We start from the raw sequence: 12,637 nt of genomic DNA, 5'->3' as shown, positions 1-12,637 counted from the left end.
GATTCAAAGATGGCATTATTATAAAGGCAAAGAAGGGAAGAAAGGCAGTGAGATAGAAAAGTCAGATGGAAAGACAGATTTTCTACTAATTGCTAAGAAGTAGAAGAATCAGTATTTCTACCAACACAAAAAAGGAGAAGATGTATTTAGATTTATAAGGGGGGGAAAAAAGACCAAAAAAATTACCAATACGGCATGGCAACATGCAGGAGTAAAGGCAGTGGCACATGAGAGAAACCAACTATAACCCCAGCCTCCAGTGGTGCAAAACCTACTAAACATGCCAGAATCTACAGGAATGATATATATAGAGTAAATATATAAAAATGCACTGGATTTACAGAGGTGGTTATATGCAATTCTAAATCTCTGAAGCCCCCAGTGTTACTTTCAAGCATAGTACTTTGTTAACACATGCAATCAGTAAAGAATGTTACAACCAGGTACTTTTTTAAAAGAACATAAGAATGTTGAAAGTAAAAAAGTAAATAACAGTATTTGACATGATGAACTTTGTGCACAATCTAAGCAAGTGAAATGTTTAAGAGGGATTTTATAAGAATGAGAATAATAATTTAGTCTAGTGGTCAGTGATGGGTGCTGAATACAGCTGCTGAAAGAGAAGGTAGTTGCAGATATCCAAATGATATTGGCATTTAGGAGAAGCAGTATTAGTTATTTTCCACCCAGCAAATTGATTGCTGCAGAGAACCAGCGTGGCTTTTCCAGAACAGAACAACAAAAAGTCATGGAGTAGAATGAAAATTTGCATGTACTCCTAGCTGTTAAGTTAGTTACTGCGCTACTCATGGGGTTAGAGGAGAGGGAGACTACGGTAGTGAAGAATAGTGAAAATTTTCTAGTTATGGAGATATGCATAGGTATTTGGCTCTTAAATTCTTTATCAGGCCTTACTACACCTGTTTCAGTGAGACTGAAGGGACTTAACACCAGATCAAAACACAGAAAGTACAGAAGATGTTTTGAATACTTTTTAATATCCTTCTGGATTTGGGATCTTTTAGGAACATTTGGATCACATTTTCCAATTTTCCTTCATAGGTGTAACATCTTCAGTTCGACTTTTCGTCAGAACACAATCCAGGATTGTCCCACGAGCGGCCCTTTCTGGACACTCTGCATCCAACATTGTAAAGATTTGTGATGAAATCTTGAGGTCTGACAAAAAATAAGGGGGCCGTTGGGGAAGCATATTTCCTAACGGCCACGTAGAGCAGTTTGTGCCCCAACCCAGTAGCTTACAGAGTACCATGGCGACACCAATTTCTGTGAAGAAACTGCCTAACTCACTGCAATAGTTAATTTGTACATTCATCTTAATTATTTTTTGAAATGTTATTACTGGTCAGCTGTACAGTCAACAGGTGGTTTCCCCATAAGGGACTGCGAAGCCAAAGTCCCCGGGCGGTGAGGGCCGGGCTCCCCGCCAGGGCGGGCGCTTTGAGGGGCCGGGTTGCGGGGGGTGCCCGGGCCTGGCGCGGTCCCTCTGAAGGTTCTCCAGGAGGAGAAGGGGCGGGCTCCCGCCGCCGGGAAGCGCTGGGAAGTCTCTCCGTGCAACAAGTACAGTCCGGCGGCCCAGCTGCGACCCCGGGCGCGGCGGCAGAGACCGCCGATGAACGGAGGAGCCCCCGGGGTGGGCCTGCCTGCCCCCACCACCCTCCTGGCGTTCTCCCTGGGCAGGACCCTGAGCCGAGCTTCCCTAAGGAGACCTCCCTCGCTCGCTCGCTCACACACACAAAGCCGCCTGAAGCGGCGCGATGGGACAGGAGAAGCAGGAGCCCCTTTATCACCACGCGGCGGGTGCCGAGTAGGGTGTGAGGAACGCACGGTCGCGCCCCGCCGCGCCTCCCTTCCCGCCCCAGGCGGGGCTGGCTCTGCCCGGGCAGCTGCTGGCAACAGCTTCAGCGGCGCGGAGGGCGCATGCCCCGGCGGCTGGCGCATGCTCTGTGGCGGCGAGGGACGGGGAACGGAATCGGGCGCTCGGCAACGTTCGGCGGTTTCCGTGCAGGCCTGGCCGCCATTTTCTCACAGCCTCCCCGTACCCGGTGCCCGCGCGGCTGTCTGTCCCGCTTGCCCGCGCTTTGTCCTGCTCGGCGATGGACGGGTGAGTAATGACTGGGGGGAGAAGGCCACCGCCGGTAGGTAGTGGCATCTGTCCCGGTGCTGGGGGCTCGCTCCCCGCCTCGGCGGGCGAGCGTCTCCGGGGCTGTGGGGAGCGGCCGCTGCCCCGGCGGCGGTGGGGACAGGTGGGCTTCCCGCCGCGGGACGGCTGAAGCTCGAGGCCCGGTGCGGGGGGAAGAGGGGGCTCAGTCTCTCCGTAAGGCGGCCCCTCGGTAGGATTTTCCGTATAAACTGCTGAGGGCTTTGGGCCGCCCGCTCCTCGGTGTAGTGCCCGAGACGCCGGGTCTCGCTGTGGAGAGGGAGCGTGACCTGTCCCCGTGTGTCCCCTCCAGATCCTCCTCTTCTCCCTCCCTTCGCCTTCCCTCACCCAGTCCCCCGAGGCGTGGGGGGCGAGGAGGGGCGCTCCGTGGGGCTGGGGTTTGTTTTGGAGCTGGCTGGAGGGGAGGAGCAATACCAGCAGGAGCCAGATGTCGAGCTCTTTTGTTTTCAGAAACTGCCTAATAAGCCCTCTGCCTTCCCCCCCTCCCCCCTCCTTCCCCAGGTAGAAAGATGCCTTTGTGTGTGCCGGAGAGTGGCTGTAAAAGCCAAAGAAGGGAAGGTTTTGAAGGAGTCCGGCCGTTCGGGACAGGGCGCCGGGTCCTGGCCGGGAGCGGGGGCGGGCGGTCCCGGCACACAGGGCCTTCTGTCTGTTGGACCTGGGAAAGGAGGCTGGTGCCTGTAGCCCTCGTCAGTGTAAATACAACATCTTCCAGCTTTCCTATGAAGTTGTTTACTCTGCTTCAAGCAGAGAAGCAGTCTCTTTGGTACGCTTTAAGCATATAACCTTTCAACTGTGAGACTTCTAAAGGCTTTTTTATGGTTCGTTGTGATTCTAATGTTGGGAGTTACAAATCCTGCCTGCGAAGTCTTGTCGTTAATGAGTATTACATTGTGGAATGCTTTGACATATTCATGTTTTGCCTTTTTTTTTTTTTTTGGTGTGGGTTTGGGTTTCTTTTGGGATTGTGTTACACACTGTGAGTTATGATGTCACAACCTCTAAGAAAAAGTTGTACCTTGACATACCTGTTGCTGAGTTTTGTATAGGTGTACCTGATTAATTTTCATTAAATTTCATATAGTTGTACCTGACAATGTGTTCTTTTTTTTCCAAGCCGATTTCAAAATAGGTGTTCGTTGCTTTCTGCTGTAACAAGATCTGTAGGGTAGGCTATGCGGCCAAACTACCTGTCTAGTTAATAGAGGTGTGTAGGAAAAGTTCTGTATTTAGTTTTAAATTCTTTTATTTTCACCCTATAATATCATGTAGTCCAGAAATCTGTTTCCTAAATAAATTTCCTGGCAGTGCCTCTTTGGAGTAATGTTCACTTGAAACTTGTGACTCTTCTGAAGAACTCTATAAGCTGGGGGAGTTCAGTGGCTTTTGTAGGTTTCTTTTGTACATCAGTACCTCAGACCTGCTGTTTCTTTGAACATACTTTCTTGATTGAGGAAGTTGCTGGCCATTTCTATTCCTCCTTATTTTGGTATGCAATACATTGAAAAGCTGGTTTTATGAGGATAAATTGGTTGACTTGTGTTTTTGTTTTTTTCTTCTTTTACAGCGTTGTCACTGATGTTGCAGTTGGTGTGAAGGTAGGATGCACACTTAGCAAATAAGGGGGCAAATTGTTGATATGAAATGAACTACTTTGAGCATCAGTAATTGCAAATTGTAAGATTTTAACTAGTCATTGTCAGCTGATATTTAGTCAGGAGTATATGCTTTATTAACCAAAAATCCCTAGAGGTAAATTGGAGGCTCTACACAAAAGACTTTTCTAGGTACTGAACTGTAAACTGTGGTTCTAGATCACTGTCATCATGCCTGCTACTTATTTTAAAGCTTAATTTTGTGGATTTTTTTCCAAAACAACACTTTCTCGTTGTTGCATGGTCAGTGTAAAAGACATGTTTTCTTTTCTTCCCCCCCCATCCTTTTTCAAAACAGTTGCCACTGAAGTTAAAAAAGAAGTGACTATCTATTATAGGACACAAAAATATGGGAGGGAGAATTTGTTATGTAGACAGAGAGGTGGGCGTTTGCTTTGCTTTACTTTTTATTTCTCAAGTTCAGTTATGAATTTATCATATTTGTTATAACAAGGAAAGAGCTTCGAAATAGTTGTTAATTTACTATTTATTTCTCTTTGTATTCAAATCTGTGCAGGAATTAGATCAGTACTTCGTAGAAGCAGGCTGAGAAATAATGAGAATGCAAAGATACATGGGACAAGGGAACTTCAGGTTATGCTAATGAATGCATGCAAGAAATTCTATTTCAGTGGTAGAAACGCAGAAGTTTTCTAGTGCATACAGTTAAGTCTCCACATTTGTCCAGCGACTTTGTAGCTATACTACGTAACTGCCTTTTCACCTGAGGCTGCTCTATGTTAACTGCTTAGTAAGCCAGGTTTTGTTTAATAAAGCTCTTTGGCAGAGGTTCAGTATTGGTCTTGCTGGATTTGGACTAGTTCTTATATAATACAGCTAGCCTGTAGATGCAGCAGCTACTCTGTCAGATGTACCTGTGTTATGTTTCTGAGCAAGCTTGCTTCTAGGAGGATGTGTAAGAAGTCAGTTACACAGATTCTGTACCCATCTGGCTCCACATGTTCATGCAGTGACAAGCTTAAAATCACTCTTGATTCAGAGAGGAAAGGGTAGTTACTGAAGTACTTCTATGGGAGTTAGTCCCAATCAGAATTACAAACTGGCATGATTCTTTCTCTGTTACCTGGGAGGACAGAGTGTTAACTGATTAAAACTTTAGGAATGTATTTAATAGCTTAGAGGAATACCTGAGGAAGTTCAAGTCTTTCAGAAGTGAACTGCCCCACATGAGTAGCTTTGGGGCAAACCAATTTCTAAATTGCCCTCAATTGTGTCTAATGAGGAAGCAATTTCAGGTGGACCATGTATTGCTTGAACCTTGAATTTTGACATTCTCACTTCAGGAGAAGTAAATGGATTCAGTATCCTTTTCTTTCTTAACTACCATCAACTTAGAATGTTATGAGAATTTGAGCGTTCATTAAATGTTTTGTAAGTGTATAGTGCAATTTTGGAACCATATTCTCAGATACTAGCCAGACAATGAAATAAAGACATGAGATGACATAACTGCTTCTTTCTGTTGTTTGTAGAAGTTATATTATGAATATAAGAAAGAAGGAAGGCAGGTGTATCAGAGTTAGTGATTAAAATAGATGCAAGGAAAGGCACCGAAGTGTCAAAAAGGTGTGCTCTTTGCCTTGTAAAAATGGACTTGTTCTCTGGTTTTTAAAAGGAAACCATTTGTGCATGGAAATAGTGGGAGTAATTAAAAAGGATTATGGTTTTCTGAAGAAAGCTGTTAAATATGGGAGGTGTAAACTGGATTGTGTTCTGGAACCTCTGTATTATCTCAGGATACTAATAAGAATGGAAAATGGAATTTCTTGCTAACTGATGCCTGCAGTTTGGGTAGCAGTCTAATGCTAGCTTCAGTCATGTTTTGTGGAAGGCCATGTGAAACACTTGTCCTTTACGTTCTCTGATGACTGTTCATTGCTCTTGATGAACCGATGTTTTAAAGTTGAGGAATGCTGTACCTGTAGGTGGTATATAAAGAACTGGGAACATTTATCTGGCCTTTCCTTGGCTGTTGTATTTTCTTTGGGGTGCTTTGGGAATGTGTAGAGAGCAAGTTTTGAGTCCAAGGAGTTGCATCAGCAGTCTTAATGCTCTTTTGACACTGCTTTTGTTGTGACTGGATAGCCATTGGAAGTGGGCAGGGATTTACCTGTGTGAAATCAACTTATCCAGGATATTTCTTTGACCTGATGCTTTCTTGAGATTTTGCACCTACTGTATATATGCTGATAAGTTACACAGCATGTTTCTGATCTATTTAATTATACTTGGAGAAAAGGCCTGTGGCGTGTTACCAGGATTGTGACATAAGACCCTTCTGTTTGGAAAATTGCTTGATTTTTATCATCATCAGTCATGTCAATACAACTTTGAAAATTGTATTAACTGTTGTCTGGCTGGTTTCTCTCTTAAACAGAAAAGTGAACATGCTAGTTATATTTCGAAACTCATTTGTAAAAGAGTAAGAGTAGAAGTTAACTACCCTAGCCTGGGAATTGTCTTTGAATTAAAGAAAGGCTTTTGAGCTTTGGTGACTGCATGTGAGCAAGGCAAGTATATAAAGTAAAAGGAATACTTGCTTATAACATTTTATTAACAGTTTTGTAGTCTCAGAGTTACCTGTTAATAAAGCTGCAAAACTTGAAGCTGTTACCATTTATTTGTCCTCTACGCTTTGATTTGATTTTAAACATTTTTGTTCATCAAACTGTCAAATGTTCAATCTTGATTTTAGTCACTTGTTGAGTCAGCAGAAATTAACACCGAAAGGCGAGGAAAACATAAAACTCAAAATGGAGGTGGAAAAAATGACAAATACTATTTGAAAACTTGGTTTACATAGAGTGAATGTGGGGATTTGTGCAACTCAAAATATGCAGTGGAAGCATGCTTCCCAGCTAAAGTCTGTCAGAGGAGCAGTGTGCTTTAATGTCTGAAAGTGTTAAACATGTCAAAACCCAGTCATCTTGTAAGTACATATGAAATATTTCATATTTGATTTGGTCTGTAATGTCTTGTTTTGCTTACTTAGAATTCATGGAGACAAGGAAATGTCGCTCTGCACACATTTAACCTCTTACATTACAAATTACAAAATAATACAAAAAGAATGAGCTTTAGCTCTGTCTCTGATGTTACTTTTTGAACTCCCATTCTATGTAAGTAGTTTGTGTGAAGTATTTTTGAATAGAACGGAGGTAAGGATTCCAGTAATGATAGTATGTTACATAGTTCATTGATTTATTTTTTTTAATTTTCAGTTTCTTGAAGAAATTCTGTGCATTTAAAATTCTTAGATTTATTCACACGTAGTTTTAAAAATTGCCATATTATACAAAATGTTTGCTTTTTTTGTTTAAAAAAAAGGTACATCTCAGTCTGTTTCTATGGCATGAGGTTCTTTTTCACTAAGAATGGAGTGGCCTGCTACTTAGCTTCTAGTCCCAAACTTTTCATTGCTCACTAGTTATATAGGTTTGAGTATCAGAATCTAATAACCATTTCAAATTGCTGTCTTGTGTTCTCTTTAGAGTTATGCTTTAATCTGGATACATAAACTGATTTGGCACTTGGAGTAGTAGAGCCTTTTCAACTGTTGAAGTGAATGTATGAAGTATATAATGTTTCTTTGGAGTAATTAAAAGAATCTTCAGAGGGGTATAAAATGTGGTGTAAAGAATACGCATCACACAGGTGCAGGGAATAACTTCAGTGAACTTTTGGTGTATACTGAAGATGACACACACTGAAATACAGTAAAAGAGAACTGTCACTTCAGTCTAATGTATCATCTTTCTCCTGGATGGCATGAGTAGCTGTGCAGTAAATGGGGCCTGAACAATTAAGTGACTCATTTTGTGTACGTGCGTTGCACATTTCAGAATGGCTGAGGTGTACTTCTTCCTGACGGGAGAAAAGAAGCAGTCGTTCCTTCATGGATGCATTATTTGGTGCATAGTATTTGGGAATTTGTGACATTATTGACGCTGCTTTGGGTTACACTGGCCGAAAATGGAACTTGAGCTTCCAAGCGTGGACAGTCCTGGTTATACCTAGGAGGGAAAACTCACATATTCCTGTAAACATAGTTTTGTAATGTTTAAAGATGTGGGAATGGCCTTTTTCCCCTAAAGTCAGGGCATCAGTCCTTGTAGTACGCTTAAGAAAAGAGATGATTCTTCCTGTGTGTTTAGTTGGTTATGTTAGGGTTGGGTAGAAGGTGCTAAGAAGCACTGTCCTAGAACTTTCTAATGATTTCCCAAATAGTAATGTGTCACAAAGTCTCCGTTTTTTCTGGTTGCTGAAATTTAACAGGGGGGAATATAATAGTATGAGGGAAGGGCAGTAGCTAAAACCAGAAGAATGATGGAGGAAAAGGGAGAGAGCACAGTCTGTAAGTACTCGAGGCATTTTCTGCTTTTTTTCCTTTTTTTTAACTCAAGTTCTGAGGGGTAATCTCTTCTCTTACAAAATTATAGAACACTGACCATTTTTGGCTACAAATAACCAAGAGTTTCCTTGTGGTGGAAATGAATACTGTGGATATGTTGTGACTTTTTATTTGAACTGTATACTGTGTAATGAAAATGTGTAGAAAAAAGTAAGTTAGAAATTCTAGCAAGTTGTCAGAAGTTAAGTTTAGACTAAACTTCAGAAACAAGAAAATGTATTTAAATAACTTTTTCCTTTTTCTGAAATCTGTTTTGCCTTCCTTTACTGTTGTCATTCTAGATACTTAAATAAAAGGAAGGGAGTGGTAGGATAAAAAGCTGTTTCACTCATTCATACAGACAAATGCCATGTGATGGTCTGTTTTATTGTATTTAAAATATTAGAATGATAGTTTTGGGCTATCTTTGCATGCCTAATATAATTGCTAGTAGATTGTTCGTAGATTAGACAAAGTCTTCTAAGGTCAGGGATATCAGAAAAATTGGTTAGCTGTTAATTGGAGGAACTGTTTTAATTTTGTGTTAGCTAGGATGATGTTTTTAAATCAGTTTTTGTGTTCAGTAATACTTAGTCATAGCAACAATAAGCAGCAAAAAACGTGCAGAACATTCTAGCAGTGAAGTAAGAGTGAAGTGGGAGCATTTTCAGAAGTTTAGAACTGGCATCTGGATTTGTCTTTTTAGCAGTGGTATAGGGAACATGACCTTGGTGACAAAAGATAACTTATTACAATGAATGACATCTGCTTTCTTTTTAACAGCAACCTCTGTAAATTGACCCTGTTTGAGATGACTTTCATATTTATTCCCAGAACAGTCTACTTCAATTCTTTTTTCATTGTAACTTTGTGGTTTGTTTTTTTTTTTTTCCTTAATGCTCATTCTGCCACTGTGGAAAAATAAGGAGAGCTGAAAATGGGGAGAAAGGAAAAATGTTGAAAATTAGTTTGTGCTCTGTAGCAAGTAGGCATCAGTGTAAGGAAGGCTTAATATACCTATTTGATATGTTTTGACGTCTGTCACTAATTGGAAATCACCGATTTTTCATTTGTAACAGAACACCTATATTTGCATTTAATTGAGTGGATTGTAGGAAGAAAAATGTGATCAGCTGTACCATCTGAAAAATATGAACCAATACCAGCATGAAAATACCTTCCCCATTTCTTAAAGCTTTGGACCGTGTTTTCACAAGCAAATCAAGCTGCATTCCAGTTTTCTCTGTCACTGTAATACTTGTGCAACAGATGTTTGGGTAGCCACTTCACAAACCTCTCTTGGGAACTTAACGAGGATAAAGCTAATCTGACACAACATTGAGTTACATCTTTTTAGTCAGATTTGTACCAAAGCGTGTGGCTGCATAAATGCTTGTAGCAATGTAGAATTGAGGAAGACAGAATAGGAACAAATTGCTGGGGCCAAGAGAAGGTAGGACTGTTGCTTTTGGTGGTAGTTGTTTCAGATGAGGTTGTGGTTTCATAAGCTGTTAATGGAACTGTGATGTTTGATTTAGGGGCTTGGGGGTTTTTATAGCTGCAAGTACATACAGCTGTTTTTAGCTTTTCATAAAATCAGTTTTACTATGAATGTGTAACATGACTGTTGTGGTATAGACAAAATAGCACTAGCACTTTTAATTTATTATTGCGAAATAACAGAGAATCGAGTAGAAAATACCTTCCTCGTGGATCATTTTTAAGATGTAGAAACTGCTACTGAAGGACCAAATCAGTACATGTAGGTACCATCATTCTCTAACCAGAAAGCTAAGAACACATCTGGGTGGTAGCGCTAGTAAATTGTTGTCACGTGTTCTAATTTACTACCAGTTATCTACAGCTGCTTCAGGATAACACTTTCATCAGCTGGAATTGGACTAGACTCTTGCCTGCAGTCTTTCATTGTAACAGGAGGTTTCAAGGTTTACAAATGAGGCTGGGTGGCATGGTCTAGATGCAGATTAGATTCTTGACTGTTCAGCTTTCTGGTTTAATAGTCCATCTTGATCTTCAGATGCTTTTGAGAAATTTGGTTCTTTTCCACATTGTATTTTGTGAGAATCTGGTGGCTTTTCTGAGGAATTGAGACTTGTCTCAGTCTTAAAGACTTTTCAGATTCCCTTGATTGCTCTTTCTCAATTTCTACAAACTTTGTGTGTTTTCATAAATGAGGTATGTGGCAGATAGCATGCATATGGTTGCAAGAAAAAAGAATGAAAACTTAATTTTCTCCTAGATCTTCCTTACTGGAAAAATATGAATGCAAAAATGGTGATGTTGTTAGGATATATAAACGATATATGGTTGACTGAGGACAGCATGAAAAACAATTGAAGTGGGGGGAAAAAAGAGAATACAGGGAGGAAGTATGGAAAGGTGGTCATACTGTATCCAGTTAACTTCATATTGAATTTAAAAGCAAGTGATGTGAGTTATTAAGCAGCCATGGAGTTAATGGCCGTATGTGATAAGACTTCATGCTAATATAGTTGAATAGCATAGTCTTAAAAAAAAAAAACAACAAACAAAACACAACAAACCCACAACAAACCAAAACCCCAACTAGACTCCTTTTATGTAAGGTTCTGATGAAGTGATAATAAGCTTATAGTTTAAACTGTATGCTTCATAAAATGCCTATGAGCCTGCATGGAATTTCTTTTGGATTGTATACTTGGACTTGGCTTGTGCTTTTCTGAATGAGTCTTCTGTGATCCTATACATATGGGAGGTGTAGCAGTCTATTAGTTAGGTAATTTTGGTTATGTGTTTTGACAGTAGTGCTTATAGTCAGAGCATAAGGCAGGTCAAGTATTTATTCTTCACTAAAGAGTATGTGAGGGTGTATTTATGCAGTTTCATTAAAAATGTATCCTATTAAAAATGACGCATTCATGTAAACTGACAAAGTTTATAAATGCTGTGTTTGGGCGTTAAAAGTCTTGTTCTCTTGTTTCCAACATCCAGTCCCCAAAGTTAATTCAGACTTTGAATGTTGAAGCAGTGTGTTTACAAGTGTGTATCTCTTAGAGGGGAATGTTTACTGTCTGGGTTGGAATTCTCATATGCTTTTATTCCTCTCCCATACTGTCAGGTTTCTGGCTTTTTCTTTTAAATTGTTCCCAGATGTTAGAAATGAAGTGTTTTACAATGCTGTTAGATTTCTTTAAATCATGAGATCTGTCTCCTGGCTTGTCATACCCCTTGGGAAATTCATGCCTGTAGGCTGAGAATGACTGTGGTAAATGTGCAGTGCAGCTAAAGTTGTCCTTTTCTCTTTCATCTGGGGGAGGAGGGGGGAGAGAGGGAAAAGGCAGGGGCAAAAGCATCCTATTCTTGAGAGAGGTTTGTAATATCAGCAAATTCGAGTACCACAAATGAGGCGATTTATCAGAAAATATATTTTTCAGTGTCTTTGAGTGTATTCTTTATCTTTTCTAGTGGGAATTTAAGAAATTATTTTAGACAATGCTGTTGACTTTTTAAGAAAGTGCAGTTTTGTCATTTGTTTGCTGTTTCTAGTTGTATTGTTTTAGTGTTCTTATAGTGTTGTGGTGTATCTATACCTGCTTCTAATAAGCCTTCTGTGATACACTCAGTTTGTTGTGTTAGGTTCAGCCATAACTTCCAATCAGAGTCTCCATAACCCTGAATTACTGTGAAAAGAGCTGATAATGTTTCTTTTTCATAAACAGTTGTCAAAAAGTACTTTGCTTAAAAGACTAAACCTCTTTGGTAACTCTTAGGCTGAAGTTGTTACTCTGGGGTTTTTTTGCCTTGGATATAATAAAATCTGGGGAATGTTTGACATACTTGAAGCCCTATCTGGTATGTGAGAAAAATAGTTGACAAAGACTTGTAAATAGTATATTTTTTGATTAGCCGGGAAGGATAGTATGACTGTAATGACTTCCTGAAATTACATAGCTACTTAATATAACTTGTGATAGCATGAAGCTTTATAGTAGTTGGGGGGGGATTGAAATCCTGCTATATAAATGCAGCTTGTGTAGTGAGGGATTCTGAGTTAGCTATGACTGTTAAAGCAAGGAAATGGGAGACTAATTTGCTATGCTAGGGGCTTTTTCTTTCTCTTTGTGTAATTGATTTTGTAAATTGTAGAAGAGACAGTATATACAATAACGATATTCACTTACAGAAATTAACTGAAATACCAAAGTGGTATCTTCAATATACAGTATATAAAATAATTTTTGTGTATATAATTTTTAATTTTCTCTGAAATATGTATTCACAGTCTGAGTTAGTGTATTTTTCATCTTTTTCTGAATATTATCCTACATGTCAGTTTCATGTAATCCCATTCGTTGAATAAGCCATACATTAACATGCTGTTTTCACATCATG

At 40.1% G+C, this 12,637-nt stretch overlaps 1 protein-coding gene across 12 annotated transcripts in view; it reads left to right on the top strand.

The window, feature by feature from the left end:
- Positions 1–1,876: 1,876 nt before the first annotated feature.
- PTBP2 (polypyrimidine tract binding protein 2) overlaps positions 1,877–12,637 on the top strand; it is a 53,744-nt gene continuing 42,983 nt past the window's right edge. For 4 of the 12 annotated variants that reach the window (XM_074596983.1, XM_074596982.1, XM_074596981.1 and 1 more), the window contains exons 1-2: positions 1,877–2,125; positions 3,747–3,777. Coding sequence is in view for 8 of the 12 variants with exons in the window: in XM_074596974.1 (XP_074453075.1) it covers positions 3,697–3,777 (81 nt within the window). In the remaining 4 variants the exon portion in view is untranslated. Of the gene's footprint in view, positions 2,126–3,549; positions 3,778–12,637 lie in introns of those variants that run through there. The other 8 variants (XM_074596979.1, XM_074596978.1, XM_074596976.1 and 5 more) reach the window with 2 other exon arrangements.

Source organism: Larus michahellis, chromosome 8 (genome assembly GCF_964199755.1).
Source record: "Larus michahellis chromosome 8, bLarMic1.1, whole genome shotgun sequence".
Lineage (NCBI taxonomy): Eukaryota > Metazoa > Chordata > Aves > Charadriiformes > Laridae > Larus > Larus michahellis.
The sequence above is the reverse complement of the archived record's forward strand: the minus strand, read 5'-3'. Positions and strand labels throughout refer to the sequence as shown.